This window comes from Phascolarctos cinereus, unplaced genomic scaffold, assembly GCF_003287225.1.
Source record: "Phascolarctos cinereus isolate Bilbo 61053 unplaced genomic scaffold, phaCin_HiC Scaffold_726;HRSCAF=1367, whole genome shotgun sequence".
NCBI lineage: Eukaryota > Metazoa > Chordata > Mammalia > Diprotodontia > Phascolarctidae > Phascolarctos > Phascolarctos cinereus.
Genome location: NW_027556098.1, coordinates 70,373,576 through 70,392,014, shown reverse-complemented (window position 1 = coordinate 70,392,014; position 18,439 = coordinate 70,373,576). Strand labels below are relative to the sequence as shown.

Here is an 18,439-nt window from a genome sequence, read left to right as displayed (position 1 = left end):
TACAATCAGCTCAAATTTTCCTTTTCTTTAGGAAACCTCACTTTGTCTCTTCACTTTCCAATATCTTCTGCTTTCAGATTACCTTCCTTCCACTTTCCATCTGTCTTTTGTTTACATGCTTATTTTCACATCTCCAGTACTACAATGGAAGCTCCTCTGGGGCATGGACAGTTTTTGTTTTTCTTTGTATCTAAAGCACTTAGCATAGTACCTGGCACACAGAGCTTGATGAATGCTTGTTGACTGTCTGGCGATCGTATGTTTTGAAAAATATTATTAAGGTCGGGAAAATGGAAAAAATCCAACCATTGCAGCTAAATATTTGCTTCTTTATGTGGCTGGCACATAGCTGGCCTTACTTCATTCTCTACCATAATGGCTATACTATTAAAACTAGCAAAGGTGATTGGCAATCTACCTCCTGCTTTGCATTAGGGCACAAATGTAAACCTGTCTTCCATTCTTCTCTCTTGGTGTTTTCTTCATGCTTACAATGCCAGGCATTAGCAATACTGGTAGTTTATGAAAACTACAGATACTATTTTGGGCAAGGAGGTAACAAATTATTTTCTACGGATTTTCTAAACAGGAACAATGCATTCCTAAATAAATATGTATCAACATTTAGAGTAAACAGACTATCTTATTAACAGCCTGAGTTAGAACATTCTGTACAGGCCAAAATATCCTTCAAGAAGTCTCTTGTAAACTGTAGAAAAAACAAACATTTTACAGAAATACGGCTTAAGCAAAGAACAAAATGAGAAAAAGCTGTGACCTTAGAGATGGAATATAAGTCACAGTAATGTTGTTTGCAAGGACAAACTGGCTTTGTATAAAGAGGTTATTGACCTGAGTTGGTTTAAAGTAGTTTTAAACATGAGAGTGAGTCCCATTATATTTCAACACAATAACAAAAGCAACAGAAACCAGAACTGATCAATAAGCCACCATTAAATGCTCTCAAGAACCTTTAATCAAAGCATAGAGTTAATAATTTTTGCAGGGCACAAAATAAAATATAATAACATGCATCTAATATATATATTTGGCATCATATCTGTTACCAATGTGACATTGGTTAGGGCACTTCATCTTCCCAGTTTCATTTTCTTCATCTATAAAATTAGTGGTGTTGATTAACTTGACTTCCAATATCCATTGAATCTCTCAATCTACGATCTTAAGAAATGGCAAACAGTAATCAGCCAGCTCTTATAGCAACCTCCTGTGTCTGATACGGGCTCCCTGTTCAACCTTCCATTTCCTGGTTTGTCACATAGACAGTTTGGCACAGATGGCCTCTCTAAGGTTCCTCTAAGTTCTAGACCTATCAGCTTGTGAAATTAACTTTGTTCTCTTTTCCTAATCTTAAGTCCAGAAATTCACATCATTGCTGTACTTGAAGATGTATCATCATGAGGAGAAAGAAGTTGAATGCTTTCCCTCAAGTCAACTGTCTCAAAGAAGAAACAAGTGACTATATAACAATATGCTTTACTCTGTCCCCCCTGAAAAAAAAAATCTTGCCCTAATAAAATACTGATTTTCTTCATCAAATGAAAGACCAATGGGGAAGGCAATTCCTCTAGCTGCCAGAGTTAGACAGTATGATATCGTGCCTTGATTTGAATGGAGTCAAACAATATGAAAAGAATTGAACCTGGAGAAAATAATAAAATGTTAAAAAAAAAAAAGAACTCCCCTTCTCCCCACTCCCAAGATGGAAGAACACCAATACAGAAATGAGTGCTTTGCTGCAATGACATATTAACAACACTGGGATCAGAAAGTATAAATAGCAGACAGATCCTAAGGACAGCCCTGCTTCTGCTATTGCAGAACGGCCAATATTGTCTCATTGATTATAAATAGACCACATCAGTGGCAAGTGTACAACACGAAATGCATAACCCATTAGGTGGTAATGGATATCATTTGAGGTTGCTTCATTACCTTTACTGGCTCAGTGACTGATTTTTCCTTGTATAAATGCCACCCTTTAGACAAAATTCCTTCCACATCCGGCTGTTTAGCTTGAACTGCTGTTTCGATTTCCTGGGGGGGAGAACACACAGTGTAGATTAACTTCACAGTGCCAATAAAATTACTAACTTTAAATAAAAAATAGCATCTTGGGGCAAGAGAAGGAATGAACACTGACAGAAAAAACACAGGGAAAAATTACCAAGACTAGGTGGGCCGGGCCAGGCCACGCCCTGTGAAGTACTCTTTGATATTTAGCTCCTGCTTACTTTGTTTTTCTCATATTCCCAACTACATCCTTTGGTTAACTCTGTATCGCCATTCATCACATGCAGCACTGGATAATAGATTTAGAGATGAAATGGACTTCAAAAATCATCTGGTCCAAGGACTTCATTTTACAGACATCCCAGGGAGTTGAGTTGACTTGTCCAAGGTCACACAGGTAGCAAGTGTCAGATGTAGGATTTGTACCCATGTCCTCTGACTCCAAAGACATTGGTCTTTGCACAGTATCAAATTGCACATGGATATAACTTACTGCTTTACATATACCAATTAGAAAACAAATGAGGTAAAGCATTTCTATATAATTAGCATAGTTTAGTTATGCTATTAGCAAGAACAACTTGATTCTTCCATCAAGTGCCATCTTGGCTTTAGATTCTCATAGCAAACTTTTAAGTAACAATCAAATAATTCTTATTATATCACTAAAATTTTTAGAGGGAAAAGTAGGTGCCTAAAATGCAGTATTATTATAATCTTTTGATTCAGAACTATGAATTCATTGGTACAGGAAATACCCAGTGAGGAGATTCTTTCTACCATCACAGATTATCAAATTTTCTCTAAATTATACTCTTAGGAGAGTTATCTGGAACAGTAAGAGTTATAAGTGATTTGCCTAAGGTCATATAGTCATGATTTCAGAGGTAGGCACTGAACCCAGGTCTTCTCAATCCCTAGGCTGCCTCTCTACCCACTGCAATATCGTAATTATTAAGATGCTTTGAATTATACAGCCCTATGAAAAGGAATGAAACAAATTTCTATTTGGATTTTCATTTGGAAGATGAAAATACCATATATCTTCAGATATTTTGTTATGAAGTAGTTTATTAGAGCTGCTTTCTGACCCCACTGATGAAAAAACAGAGTAAAATGGGCATATATTTAAGTTAAGGGAAATAAAGTTAAATATTTAAGAAGAGGTTTCGAAAAAAATACTTTTTAAACACTAGAAACATTAGAACACTGGTATTGATTAATCAATGTCAGGCAACAGTCAGGGCCTCCACAATCTCTTACAGAAAGCTTTTCTTGATTAGCCAAGATTTACCATTCACCTTCTATTACCACTTAGAATTCAACATAGCCTCATGTCTATGCATACTTACATACACATATATATTATACATCCTTATATGGATAAATGTATAGCATTTTTAGATTTTATGCTATCTCTGTACATATTCTATTCAATTGATTTGTGTCTTCTGTTCCCCCAAAAGGGTTTCCTCTTCTGGGTACTACATAGATCCTAGAATGCTTTGTATAGAGTCAAGAATAACAGAAGGCTGGTACTCAATATTTCTCTTAAGGAAAATGAGTTGTCAGGTATCCCTGAGCCTAGCAAAATAATTCTCAGTCAGAATTAGGGTCCATACAATCAGCAGGATGTATGGAAGTTGTAAGTCATATCCAGGAGGACAGACTAAAAGCAGGTGAAAACAAATTTACAGAGCATATCTAAGCAAGGATCTAGGAACATGCTTATAAACCAAGGTCTGAAACAGGTTCTTAACTTGTGTGTGTGTGTGTTTTTGTGTGTGTGGTGTGTGTGTGTGTGTGAGAGAGAGAGAGAGAGAGAGAGAAGAGAGAGAGAGAGAGAGATTGAGAGAGAGAGAGACACTTTTGGCAGTCTGGTGATGTCTATGAACCCATTCTCAGAACAATGTTACTAAATGATTGAAGGAAATGATAAATTTCAAGTGAAGGTTAGTGAAAATACAGATGCAATTTTTTTCTCCCATTGAAGTTCGTGGTCCCCATGTTAAAACCCCTTGGTCTAAAGTTGACCTGTACAACATACAGCCCCCCTGCTGCTTGCAGCCCACCAAAGGATTTCAGGCAACCCTGGGAAAATGTAGGGTTGCCACCATGCACTCTCCCATTTGTCATGTGACCTGCAGCAACCAACCATAGTCAGTCTGTCTCTCCTCTAACTTATATGTGCCCAAAGAAGTTTCTAACTTGTAGGGGTCTGGTCTAAATGAATAAGATAAGAACCAAAGAGAAAAGAAGATAGAGAACTTGAGTTTGTTCATTTCTTTATGTAATCAATCAATACATATTTATTCAGTGCTATTTGCAAGGCAATATGCTAGGTTAGTTCTTGACAAAAAATAAAATAAGAAACAGTTCCTGCCCTCATAAACTTATGTTCTATCAGGAGAAAACAATGTGTACACAGATTAAACAATACACATAAATACAATATGACTTCAGGGGGCCTCTAATAAATAGGGAGATGATAAGAAAGGCTTTGTGCCTAGGAGGTAGCATGAGCTATTTGAGGAATCCAGAGAATCTAAAAGGTGGAATTAAGGAGTACATTCCAAGGGTGTATATACAAAGGCATGGAAGAAGATGAAAGTGAATTTATGGGGGAAAAAACAAACAAGACAGGCTACAATAGAGAATGCCTAAGGGAGAATAATATAAAGCAGTTTGGAAAGACTGATTGGAACCAGATTGTGCAGGCCTTTAAATGCTGAAAAAAGGAGTGGGTGGGTATGGGAAAGGAGTTTGTATATTCTTCTCGAAACAGTATGGAGCCATTGAAGCTTCTTGAGCAGAGGAGTAAAATAATCGGTTCCGTATTTAATGTGTTAACTGTAGGGATGACAAAAGCTACTGAAATAGAATAGGCAAGGAATAAGGCTCTGAATAAGGGTGATGAGTGGAGAGGAACTAAAATAAATGTTACTGTAGAGAAAGAATCATTAAAATTTGGCTACTAATGAGAGATCGAAAAGCAAAATCAAGGATAACCCTAAGTGAGTATGGATAACTGGAAAGATGGTAATTCCCACAACAGAAATAAAAAAGAAAGAAAAAATTTTTGTTTTTTATTTTTGGTGGAGGGGGAAATAGTGAGTTTTGTTTTAGGCATGTTTTTAGACATTTACCTTTTGCCTCCTGGAATATTATATTTCAAAATTTCCTCTGATTTAAAGTTGTAGCTACCAGATCCAACATAATCCTGCCTGGAAGCTCTGGATTGTGGCTACATCTTTTCTGCTAGTTTTCATTTTAGAGTTTTTTTCAAGTGATATCCAGTAGAACCTTTCTATTTTTAATTTGCCTTCAGAATCTAGTAGCTGTAGTCAATTTGTGATTTTTTAAAAACAAAGTACCTGGGCTTTTTTATTTTTACTCATGGATTTTAGAGAATGTGATGATTCTTAAATTGTCTTTCCTTGACCTATTTTCCAGATCATTTTTGATACCTTAATTTTCTTCTATTTTTTTCAGCCTTTTGATTTTAATAATTTTGTGATCTCTTAGAGTTACCAAGCTCTGTTTGATCCATTTTAATTTTTCAAGGAATCTGGACATGGTTTTCTACTTTACATTTCAAGTTATTACTTATTCTACTTCCAATTCATTTCTCTAGAGTTCTTATTTTATTGGAAGAGGGAAAGGAGGGAAGGTAAAAAGCATTCATTAAGCACCCACTATGTGCTAGGAAGTAGGTAAGTGCCTTACAAATATTATTTCATTTAAAATTCCATTAAAAGATTCTTGCTTCATTTCTTCCATGAACTCTCACAGTCCTGTGAATGAGCACCTTTTTCCTTCTAAAATTTTGCTTGTAGATATTATGGAATTACTTTCTTCTGGAGATGACCCACAACATTTATTCAATGTTAAAAGTCTTTTCATGTTTGTTCATATCTCCAGCCTCAATTTTTTATTTAGGACTTTATGCCAGGTTCATATCTAGCTCATTCTTTACTCTTAAATGGTAGTAGTAAATTTGGTCTTCTCCTTAATTTCATGGGTTTCTGCCACTGGCTTCTATTTATGCTCTGTGTATCAATGGTCAAAGTGCTGGCAAATTTCTGTGTCCCTGGTCTAAACTCTGTATTTGACAGTCCCTGGTTAGGGAAGCCCCAAGGTCTTAGGGGCTGCCAGCTTCTTCCCTAAGAGAAGTGCTACTATTGTCTTCTGTGGAACTTCCTTTTTGGTATGCTGCCTTTTCCATCTCCCCTGAAGCAAGACACTGTTGTGGGCTTCCCCAGTTAGAGTACTACCTTAAGTAGCCTATTCATACCCACTATGGACTTGTTCACTGTCCTTTGGATGTTCTGTAATTTAAACTCTTAAGACACTGTGGCATTCAATTCAAATTCATCTGAATAATAGATGTTGCCTTTTAGGTTATCTACAATTTCAGTTCTTTAGAAAATGTGATATTCCATAGTTCACAACTATTTGGCATCCCTGGGAAAATATTGGTGTTTAAAATTAAAAAAAAGATTTAAAGGGAGTAACAGAGGTTATTGAAACCATCACACAATTTTATGAATGTGTTCTAACTTGTGACTAGCTCATTGTCCATCTGTATTCTCCTTTGCCCATCTGCTTGTCTTTCCCGGGCTAGACATAACCCAGGCCAGTTCTCTGATAGTATAGTTTAGATATCGAAACAAAATGAGGCACTCATAGGTCAATCAACAGTTAACAAAATGAGATTTATTTAGACATAAAAGGAGAAGAATATTTGACATAACATTCATAGGCATTGAGAAGTTACTGAGTTAAATCAGCTGAGCCCGGATCCCTTCAAGATCTACCAGCCAACCATCTGAGAACAGCTCCAGCTCTCATGATTTGTACCAGGCTTTGAGGAAGAGATGCCAACAGTTTTAAGACCTGACAGTCTCCTGAGCCAACCATGTCTCAAGGAATGTCTAAATACCTTTTAAAGGTATTAACTTTTTTTACTGTGTGGATTGTTTGACTATTCTCTTTTGTGTAGATTATCTTTTCAGAGAATTGATCATCACCAAAAATGAAATTAAATTTATCTTAACAGACAGGACATAACTGATTATTTATATAAGTCATTTCAAGGTTATTTGTCTGTGTGCAATCAGGCAATGAACTAGTTACAACAAAGGTCAATACCAGTAACAAATTAGAAGTAAAAATACAGACGAAAAGAACCTTAGTATCACAATTTCCTACAAATATTTAACTGACAAAAAGATGTCATAACAAAAAGACCAAATAAGCCTACAAACTACATCAGTCAGCAACCACTTGGGGAATTTATTAAAATATATCAGTTTTATTAAAATATTTATATAACTTTATTATTTCCCTAGGGAACTAAGAGAAGTTCATTAATGTAAGCATTTAATTGAAAAGATGGGGTTTTGTATTATAAACAGGATTTAGAGAATTAGATTTGGTGTCAAACATCTACAAATGATTTAATAAGCAGTCCAGTAAATAATATATAATTTAAGTTTGATATTAATTGGTATGTTTAAAATTTTCCCACCCCCAAACTCAAAATGGAATGTTTTAACACGTCATAGAGGTGATCTGGATTCTCCAAGACTACATACCAGGTGAGATAAATATCTAACAGTTATTAATTAACTGAATAGACTTTTTGAGGGCATGGACCTGATGTTGCATGGTGTATGCTGTCAGAAGGCCAATCTAGACTCAAAGTTTTGTCCCCAGGTGACTAACTTTTTTCAACAGTGAACTAATTGCCCTTCTACTACCAAAGTGTGGAAGCATTGTAATTGGCATTCAGTAGGTACATTCATACTGATGGAATCATGAATGTTCTGAAATACTGAAGAAGTCTTTATTTAAGTCAAAGTGTGTAATCCAAACTTTCATAGTGAATATTGACTTTTCCAATAAATCGCATTTCTGATTTTCTCTTTTTGATAAATTTGTGAAGTAGGTCTTCTAAATAGCCCCTCTAAAGTCTATCAGCAAAATATCAAATCATCTGATGAAAACTAAACTCAATTGAATCTTGAAAGATATACACTGGATTATCCATTTTAACTGAAAACTTTCCATTTTGGGAGGAAAAAAAAATCTACAAACTACTATAATAAATAGAAGACACAGCTGTTCTCAATTCTCTGAAATCTGGATTCTTCCCCACCACTATAATGAAATTGTTCTCTCAAAGGTAATCAATGACCTATTCACTAAATCTAATGAACTTTCTTTAGTCTTCATTGTCTTTGACTTTTCTGCACAATTTGACATTTTGACCACTTTGCCCTTCTGAATATTTTCTCTTTCATTGGCTTCCTTTGGAGACTCTGCATTTTCCTAATTCACCTTGCACCTCTCCAAAAGTGTCTTTTCTATAAATTTTAACGACTCTTTGTCCTTAATGTGGGTGTTCCAAAAGAATCTCTCCTTGGATCTCTTTTCTCTGTAATATCTATTCATTCCCATGCCTTCAATTACCATCTCTATACAGATGGCTCTAAAATTCTTACTTGTACCTTTGATCTCTCATATGAGCTCCAGACCAATCTCTCCAAATGTCTATAGAATTCAATACATACAAAACTGGGTATATCATCTTTCTGACTAAATCTGTTCCTCCTTTGGATTTCATTATTTCTGTCTATAGCATCACCACTGAACCAGACTCTCATGTTGGAAACTTAGGTATTATCTTTGCCTCTTTCTTCACTGATTTTCATGTCTAATCAGTTACCAATCCTGTAGATTTTACCCACCCTACTGTCTGGTCTTCCCATGGTGTATAATTTAGGAACTGAGTAGGGTGCGGAAAGATTAAGAGGATATTTAAAGTTACCTTATGTCCTACAAGCAAATACATGTGATCTATACAAGAAAATATCATAGGGATAATAATTCTTTATTATTGTTAATTGTAAAGGAAAATTCTTAACAATGATCCTTGGGCATTCTGTAAACTTTTCAGTTTAAAGACATTTCCTACCCAGGTAACCTTGGGCAAATCATGTAAAGCCTCTGGCTCTTTTTCTTTTTCTGTAGAAAGGAGATTGGACTAGATGGTCTCTGAGATACTTACTCTTCTGCTTTAGATCTATGATGGAACAGGATGGATTAACTAAAAATTCTCAAATAATAAAGTTTTTGAATAACAAAGTATAGACAACTATTAGCTAAGAATATGTTCATACTCATAGAAGAAACCCTGACAGTAATTTTATGACATTCAGTGGTTCTAGGTGATTTAACACCTGTGACCACTATGGTAGGAGTGCTGCCTTTCTCATAAAAGGAGGGGGAGGATAAGTATTCCCTTAACAGGGGAAACTGTGAAGGGGAAATCACGCTGTAACAAGGAGCTGGGCTGGAGTTGGGGAAGGGCTCCAGTGGTTTGCTCTAACCCTGCTGAGATCTTGCAGAGCAGAGAAGACAGCCACAAGCTTCCTTCCTCTTCTTTTCTTATTTGATCTTTTTTGAAATGCTTCTTTAATAAACCCCTTAAGGGATCACTGTCTACATCTGACTAAAACAAATATACCTCCTTCCATTCCAGATTACTGTTTCTTGGGCAAGGAGAGATGAATTACCAAAAAAAAAAAATCAACTAAAAATTCCAGTTCTATTGAGTCCACAGAAGTTGAAAAGCAATATACTCAAAATCTTTACATTTAATATACCTATGAGAGGCAATGTATCATAGTGGACAGAGGGTTGGCCTTGGTGATGGGAAGTTGTGCTCCTGACATATACAAGTCACTTAACCTCTGAATTGTCTAGGCAATTCATTAAGATGATAGGCTGTAAATATGAGAGAGAGAGAGAGAGAGAGAGAGAGAGAGAGAGAGAGAGAGAGAGAGAGAGAGAGAGAGAGAGAGAGAGGAGAGGGAGGGAGGGAGGGAGAAAGAGAGAGAGAGAGAGAGTTCCCTTCATGAAATAACCAGATGAAATAACTGGCCTTCTCCTTCCCTAAATGAAAGAATACATTTTTTGGAAAGACAGAAATATATCTAGGTTCCTCCAAAATCATGTATGTATAACAAAAATGTTACTAAACTTTAAGTATGTGATTCAACATATTTGACAATCCTATGAGATTTTCAGCTATACAGCAATGTCTATTCAAAAGTTAAAACTAATTCATTAACCAAATACTTCAATTATCATTAAACCCTAAGAAGAAATAATCACAAAGACTAGATCCAATTTTTCAGGAGGCTGTTGAAAATAGATGGAATAGCAACTAAAACTGGCATTATAAGGATTTCCTCTCCCTGCCATGAGAAATGAACACAGAAAGATGCCTTCTTAACAACCTGTGTTGGCAAATGCCTTTGGCTGCAACTGGAATGTCCTCGAGTCTTACATTGGTGGAGTCTAGGTGGAAATACTAAGTTCTGAGCAGGTGCCTTCCTGACTTAGCAAACAAAGGAAAATACACCTGGAAAAGGTGTGCCTGCCGAGTCAGCGTTGCATTTTTTTTATGAGTTTGAATATATGGCAAAAAAATATTTATTAAATTAATCCTTTGAGATCTAGAGAACAAATATATCTCTTCATTCTGTGAACCTTTATTGTATTAAAATGTCCCATGTATAATCATTATAATAGTCCTTTGCTTTCATGATATAATGAAGGGTTCAATTACTTTCAGGAGATTTACTTTTGGTAGTTGGAAAGATTGGGAGTGAGTGATATGAAACATATTCTAAATTTAATTCTTTGTACATCCTTTTGTTTGGCTTATTTTTGGAGAAATACTTCTTTAATTGCATGCAGCTTTGATAAATCTCTTTAGAAAGGCCGTTCTGAAGATGTATCTCTACAATTTACCTTACTACATTTATTTGCCGCACGAATTTATTGGTTAAAAGACTGTTCAGCTATTCAGGACCAGATATTATTGCTTGAAGGGTCAACAGTAGTAAATAAAATTAACTGCATTTAAAATATTCTTTAGTAGGTTTTTCTTAACTGAATGTGTGGAAAATATGCTATGAAGTAGCTTCAGACCATTGTATGCCAAAATGAATCTATGCATTTAGAATACTGAATATCTCTCATTAAACCCTTACAACATACAGAAATAATACTTTTTGAAGGACATGAAAAAATCCCAAATAAAATATTTCCTAAAAATAGATTCAGCATTTTGCTAATGATGATAGTTGTTGAAGAAATCAAGAAACTGCAAATCATTAAAAATAAATTCTTTATGGTAATCATAAAATATGTTTCCTAAAGGCACATTAAGGCTTCCTCAACAAAAGTACTGCTCAGATATTTCATCATGGTGTAGACGTGGCATTGGATTCTCATGCCAATGGACAGCAAGCTCTAACAGATCTTACGAAATGAAAATGGTAAAAAGGAAACACTTTGAGGGGATGGACAAAAATAAATTAATTCTGATCTTTGTATACCCAGTTTTTATCATCCTACCATCTGCTCAGTAAGTGTTTATTGAATGGATGAATGAATGAAAATGCATTTTGAAATGTTTACTACATGCCCAGCACTGTGGACACATGGTCTAAACACTGGAGAATATGAATAGAAAGTACAGGACAGTCCCTGCTCTCAAGGAGCTCAGACACTGATGAAAGACTTCAAGTATAGAGTCTAGAGATAGACTACATGTTTCTTGTCTGAGGACTCACAATGATGAATTTATAGAGACTAACTAGAAGGCTGGCTGACAGGTAATGAACATTTTTGTTGTAGAAGTCACGAAACTTCTTACTCAAACATGAAGAATTGTCTGCATTGTGGATACTGAGGAAATCACAAATTTTTGAAGTAAATGTATTGTATTTGCTTATCTCATTTTATGACCTATTGCTGTAACAATGTATTTTCCAGAGCACAATATGGGGAAAATCTCTCTGCCATTTCTGCAGGGGGAAAATATGTATAATATACATACATACATATAATATTTATATATTTTATATAATTATATATATATACATACATATATTTTATATAATATATTTAATTTTATATAATATAAAATATGTTTCAGCAATAGGTCATAAAATCAGATAAGTAAACAATGTGTGTGTGTGTGTGTGTGTGTGTGTGTGTGTGTGTGTATGTCAAATTCACTTCAATCTTGTGGATAGGTTTTCTCTGTGGGTTTGTGACAACCTGCCCTTGCATTTACAGGTGAAAAAGTGGACTAAGTTTTTTTTCTCCTCAGAAGTGCCCTCCCCCACAAAAAAGAAAGGCAGGCTCACCAAGTAGTTTAGATTATATTTTCCTACCAGAAATCTATAGTAAGGCCTCAAGTATGTTTGGTAGACGATGCATGGCAGGCTGTGGAGAATGTGGATAAAGTCACAAAAATTGGGTAGGTTTAGATGTTTTGCAATCTGTACTGCTGGACAAAATATGCACATTGATGGGATCATAGGTCCAAAGAAATCCCCATTACATATTTGGAGATCAATTTTCTTAGTACATCATTATATGATCAATAAAACATGGTGAAAAAAGCAGGTACAATTGAAAATGAAAGTAGACAATAAAAACCAGCTTTTAAAAGTGTGGTGTATATAACTTGGGGGTACCGAGGTGGTACAGTGAATAGAGCACTAGGCTTGCAGTCAGGAAGCCTCATCTTCCCGAGTTCAAATCTGGCCTCATACACTTACTAGCTATGTGACCCTGGACAAATCACTTAGCCCTGTTTGCCTCAGTTTCCTCCTTTGTAAAATTAGCTGGGGAAGGAAATGGAAAACCACTCCAGTATCTTTGACAAGAAAACCCCAAAATGGGATCATGAAGAATCAGAGATGACTGAACAACAAGAAGCATAAAACTTTAAACAACACTCAGACTAGAATGTTTCGAGAGTTTTGAAGACAATTAGGTAGTGCAGTGGAAAGAGAATCAGATGTGGAATCAGAGGACTTTAATGCAAATCCTGTCTCAGACATTCACTACTTATGTGACCACAGGCAAATCACTTGGCCTATCTGAGCCTCAGTTTTCTCACCTGTAAAATGGGAATATTGGACTAGATGCCCTCAGAGATTCTTTCTAGCTCTAAATCTATGATCCTAAGAACGTCGCTCTTATGCTAATATCCTAACCAATACTGGATTTCTTATATCAAGTCAACATCAGGATCATGTAAACAACAGGAGTTTATTTAGGAGTTATTTAGTCATTCAGTTGTGTCTGAATCTTCATGACCCATTTTGGGGTTTTCTTGACAAAGATACTGGAGTGGTTTGCCATTTCCTTCTCCGGCTCATTTTCTGAAGGAGGAAACTGAGGCAAACAGGATTAAGTGACTTGTCCAGGGTCACATAGCTAGTAAGTGTCTGAGGTTGGATTCAAACTCAGGGCTTCCTAACTACAGGCTTGGTGCTCTATCCATGCACAATAGGAGTACTTCTGTGCTTTTTTTTTCTTTCCTTTTTTCTTTTCTCTCTCTTTTTTTTTGTGAGGCAATTGAGGTTAAGTGACTTGTCCAAGGTCACACAGCTAGCACCTGTAAAATGTTTGGTCTGAGGCTGGATTTAAACTCAGGTCCTCTTGACATCAGGGCCGGTGCTCTATCCACTGTGCCACGTAGCTGCCCCAGAATTTTTTTTTTCCTTTTTTTTGTTTTGGTGAGGCAACTGAGGTTAAATGACTTGCCCAGGGTCACATAGCTAGTAAGTGACATGTCTGAGACTAGATTTGAACTTGGGTCCTTCTGACGCCAAGGTGTGCTTTTTTACCTAATGTTAAAAATGACTTTTTCACTTTTTCATCTCTAAGTGAGAGTTCTCTAGAATTCCATGCCATACTTTCAAAGATATGGTTTGTTTTAATGAGGTAATATACAATAATTTATCATTAATGCTAACTGGGGGAAATCCTATATTCTACTTTTGACTTTGGCACTATTTTGTAATTTTAATGAGAGCAAATATTAAGCATCTTGGAGTCATTATTTGCTGATCTCAGAAGGAGAGTGCTAAGGATCAGTGACCTAATATCTAAAAAACAAAAATGAGTCTTTTTGGAGGTATCACGGAAGGGAACATATGCGTATATAAATGTGACCTGAAATTTATTTTCTGTATACCTTTATATTGTACATTGTAGTCATTTAATAATGAACTATTATGATGATTTAATGTTTTTTCTCACAAATATAATATTAATGGTCTATCTTAATGGAGATGATGCCTTTCCCCACATGTTCTAGGTTAGCTCCTAAGACTACTAAAAGATTCTACTAATGATTACTTTGTCATTCAAAAAAAGTCAAGAATGAGGTCAACACTGCAACCCTGCAAACCAAGAGATATAGCCCCATAAATGTGTCAGATTCATTCTGATTCTCTGAATATCCCTTTGCTCAAATAAAATTCCAAGTGTCAGTTAGTTTAGGGTTTACTCATTTACTTTGGACAAAATTTTCCTGCTACTTGTCTCTCCTGAAAAGCACTACATAGTCAATGCATATACAATAGAATTTAAACGATTGATTTTATGGATGAAAATTACCAAAACAAACTTTGGAGAAAAAAGCATGTCCTTTCTATCTTTCTTACCCTTTCCTCTTTCCATTCTCTGTCTGTCTGTCTGTCTGTCTGCTCTCTGTCTGTCTCTCTCTCTCTCTCTCTCTCTCTCTCTCTCTCTCTCTCTCTCTCTCTCTCTCGTGTGTGTGTGTGTGTGTGTGTGTGTGTGTGTGTGTGTGTGTGTGTGTGTGTGTACACGTGGGGGGGGGTAGGGCGAGGAGGCAGTCAGGCCATCTGTCATCCCATATACAAATTATTTGCTACAAAGGGTACTAAGAAACTGAAAATGAAATGGAATCAGTAGCATGCTAAAACCTGACTTCTCTGGCCTAGATTGTCAAGCAGTTCCTGACAAATGAAGGTTGATGGATGGAAAAACACTGCATTGCTTAGTTCAGTTTCTCCTTCATTTTCCTCACGCCAGGTGAATGTTCTTTTATTTATCTACAATTAGGTCTGCTCAACCACTGCTATGCTGGTCTCTCTCAGGCTGTCAAGCACATACCAAATTGATTGAAAAAGAATGGCAGGTTCTCTATTTCTACCTTGAGTTAATCAAGGGCACGTCAGAAAAAGGAGAATTTTGTGATTTAGAGATTTATAGATTTCAAAAAAAATTCTGTCTAAATATACAAAGTATAATACAATATTGATTTTTAAAACATCTAATATTATGAAACCAGATACTAATCTACCAGGTTGCATACATGAGTGCCCAATGTTTGATAAGTGGGTAGACTATGTAAAATATAGAACTAAAAAGTAATGAGACTGAGTGCTACAAATCATTCAGGAAGGCTTTCTTATTTTGCCTTCATGTTTAGGGCTAAGAATCAAAATTTGATTAAATATTAATAAACAGTAGACAATTATTAGCTAGAATAATGTTCATACTTCTAGACTACACCAATTGCTTTCTTAAACTAGTATCTCATTACTATGGTTATTACTCCAGGTCAAGAAGACACAGTGTGCTGAAATTTCATAGATATTATTAAATCTCAGAGCTGGTAGGGACTTAAGAGATCAAACAGGCAAACTGATATTTGAGCAGGAATCTCCCAACAACATCAAAGACAAGTGATTGTCCAGCATTCAGTTGAAGACCTTTGGTGGTGGGGAATTTAGTCTATTTCAAGGGGACAATCTTATGTGTGGAGAGATTCGATTGTTTGAAATGATTTTTTTACCCTTAATGAAGTACAGGTCTGTTCGCCTACAAATAACACTCATTTGGGGCAGGGAAGATGAGTCTTATCTATTCTGATGGGGTAAGAGAATGTAGAAACAGGTGGGAAGTGCTAAAGATGAATTTTACCCACTTTCTATTTTTCTAGGTTTTGTCTTGCCCTTGAGATTTAAAACAAAACAAAACAAACAAACAAACAAAAACATTGCTGATTTTCTTACAGCCATCATTAACATTTCTATTAACTGAACAAGAGTACGTTTTTCATTTCCATTTTTGCTGTAAGCTCCAAGTGGTAGCAGGTGGGAAACCTGCAGCCACATAGCCTGTTAGGTCCTTGAGTATGGTCTTTTGACTGAGTCCAAATTTTACAGAAAAAAAAAATTTGTTTATTAAGGGGATTTGTTCTGTGAGGTTTGGATTCAGTCAAAGGGCCACACTTGAGGACCTAGTGGACCACATGTGGCCTCTAGGCTGCAGGCTCCCCATCCCTGGTAGTGGATAGAGTGCTAACTTGGAGTCAGAAAGTTATGATTCAAATCCTGACACAGACACTTTCTAGCTGTGTGATCTTATCTTAATCTTTCAGACTCAGTTTCTTTGTCTATAAAAAGGGGGATAATAATAGTTCTACCTTCCATGGTTTTTGTGAGGATCAAAGCAGATAATGTGTAAAAAGACACTTCAAATTTTAAAGTGCTGTATCAATGCTACCTGTTGTTATTGTCATTGAGGATGATAATGTTATAAAAGAACTAGAATGTGATTTGCCTTACTTTCTGAAAAGTAAGGTGGTGCTTGTTGTGTTTTTGATTTTTTGTTTTAGTCTTAAGGTAAGAAGAAAAATACCTAGATTTTGAGCCTTCTATGAAATTCAAATCACAATTTTCAGAAAATGTTGCGATAGAAAGTTCTAAATAAAAAACCAGTTCTATTTCCTGCATAGAAAGTAAGAAATTGTTTTTTAAAAAGTGAACATATACTTTCAAAGGGAAAAAAAATGGTTTTTGATGAGATAATATAATTTCAGAATTTTCATTTAAATAAATGTAATAAATTGTGATATATTGGGGTGAGATATATTAAAGTTTAAATGTATGGGTTTTTTCTTTGTGTTTCTATAGAGCATAGCATAAGATCAAAAACAAATAACAAAATTTGAAGGATCCAGATGTATAGAGAGGTGAGAATGAGGGAAGGTAGTATTTCTTTGTATGACTCCCAAGAAGAGAGGATCTTTTTTGGTACTATATGCTGACATATTTCTAATAGTGCCCATTTATCATATTTGGTCAAATTTATCCTACTTTGAAGCTTATACAGATAAAGATTTAAATCATTGTCTGGTATTTTTCATGTAGCAGTTTAATCTAACTCTTTAAATCTACCATGAAGGTATTAGAAATGTACATTGTAATGATGATTCATGGACCATATCAAAGTAAGCTTATATCTTTTATATTTTAAGTTGGCAGTCAAGGTAGTGATATTTTGATTGAATGAAGAAAACTATGAATCATGTCTATGACTTCATGACTGATCCAACTTTAGATAAAATTCAAAGATTTTTTATTGCTATTGAATGAATATTTGTTATCATGTTGAATTTGTAATTCATTATTACCCAAAGCAATTTTTTTTTTGCTAAATTCTTTCTCAGTTGGAAACTGTGGAATAAAAAATTAGATACTGATTAAAAATTAATGTTGGTTTTTTTTCTAAAGTAAAAACTAATAAAAATAGAGTGTTTATTAAACAAATCCCAAACTCATACTTTCTGCAGCGAGGGGAGAAATACAGACACAAAATAGAATTTTAAAATTTTTTTCTCTCACATTAAATGTCAATATCTTATATTTCACTTCAAGGCTTCTAACCAGGCTGTCATAAACTACTTTTATTTCACAGATTTTTCAGTCTCATTTCATTATGGTCAACTAAACATTCCCATCTTGTGTCCTGTTCAAACTTCTGAAATCTCTCGAAAATTTGTTCTCCCTTGCAAGTTCTCTATAAATCCAAGTCCAAAGAATAGACTCATGCAGTAAAGTGGGTCTGAGATATCATTTGGAAGGATTTTTTGTATTCTACACCCTATTAATTAAGAAAATGTTAAATACAAATCCAAAAATTACTAGGAAGAATTTCATTACTTTGAATTAACAAATTCTCTTTAACTTCCAAGCATTTCTCCTACTTTTTCCCCTCTGGGACCAAGAAAAACAAGTATCCTTTCTATGACAGCCCTTCAAAGTCTCAAAAACTGTTAGCAGCCTCCCCTCTCCTCCCTTCCCCATATCTTCACTTTCTTTAAGCTAAGAATCGTTAGTTCCATTAACTGATTTTCATATGGCTGGGCAAAGAATACTTGCTGGAAGAATGTTTGTGCCACAGATTGCTTTCTGGAATGGAATTTTTTTTGACTCCAATAGCAGCATGATTGGATTTTGGAGATGCATGATCTAAATGCATATGGAAAAAGTCTGTGAGTTAACTGAATATTTTCAAGTATATGAAGGGTCTACATTTTACTCCATAAACTGCATTGGGGAGACAGAAATCTTACTTTCCATTCATTTTTCAACAGTACCATTTCATATGGTTTACTTCAGTGTTTTGAAAAAGAACAACCTAATTGTTAAGTATGAGTCTCATAAGGAGGCTGTCTTGTAAGGTGCAGAACACTGGGCCTGTAATCAGGAAG

General features: G+C 35.4%; 1 protein-coding gene across 1 annotated transcript in view; it reads right to left on the bottom strand.

Annotated features, from left to right (window-relative positions):
• DMD (dystrophin) overlaps nt 1–18,439 on the bottom strand; it is a 1,828,382-nt gene that overhangs the window by 803,380 nt on the left and 1,006,563 nt on the right. Inside the window, 1 exon segment of the mRNA XM_078146592.1 lies at nt 1,957–2,058. Within this exon segment, the coding sequence (XP_078002718.1) occupies nt 1,957–2,058 (102 nt within the window).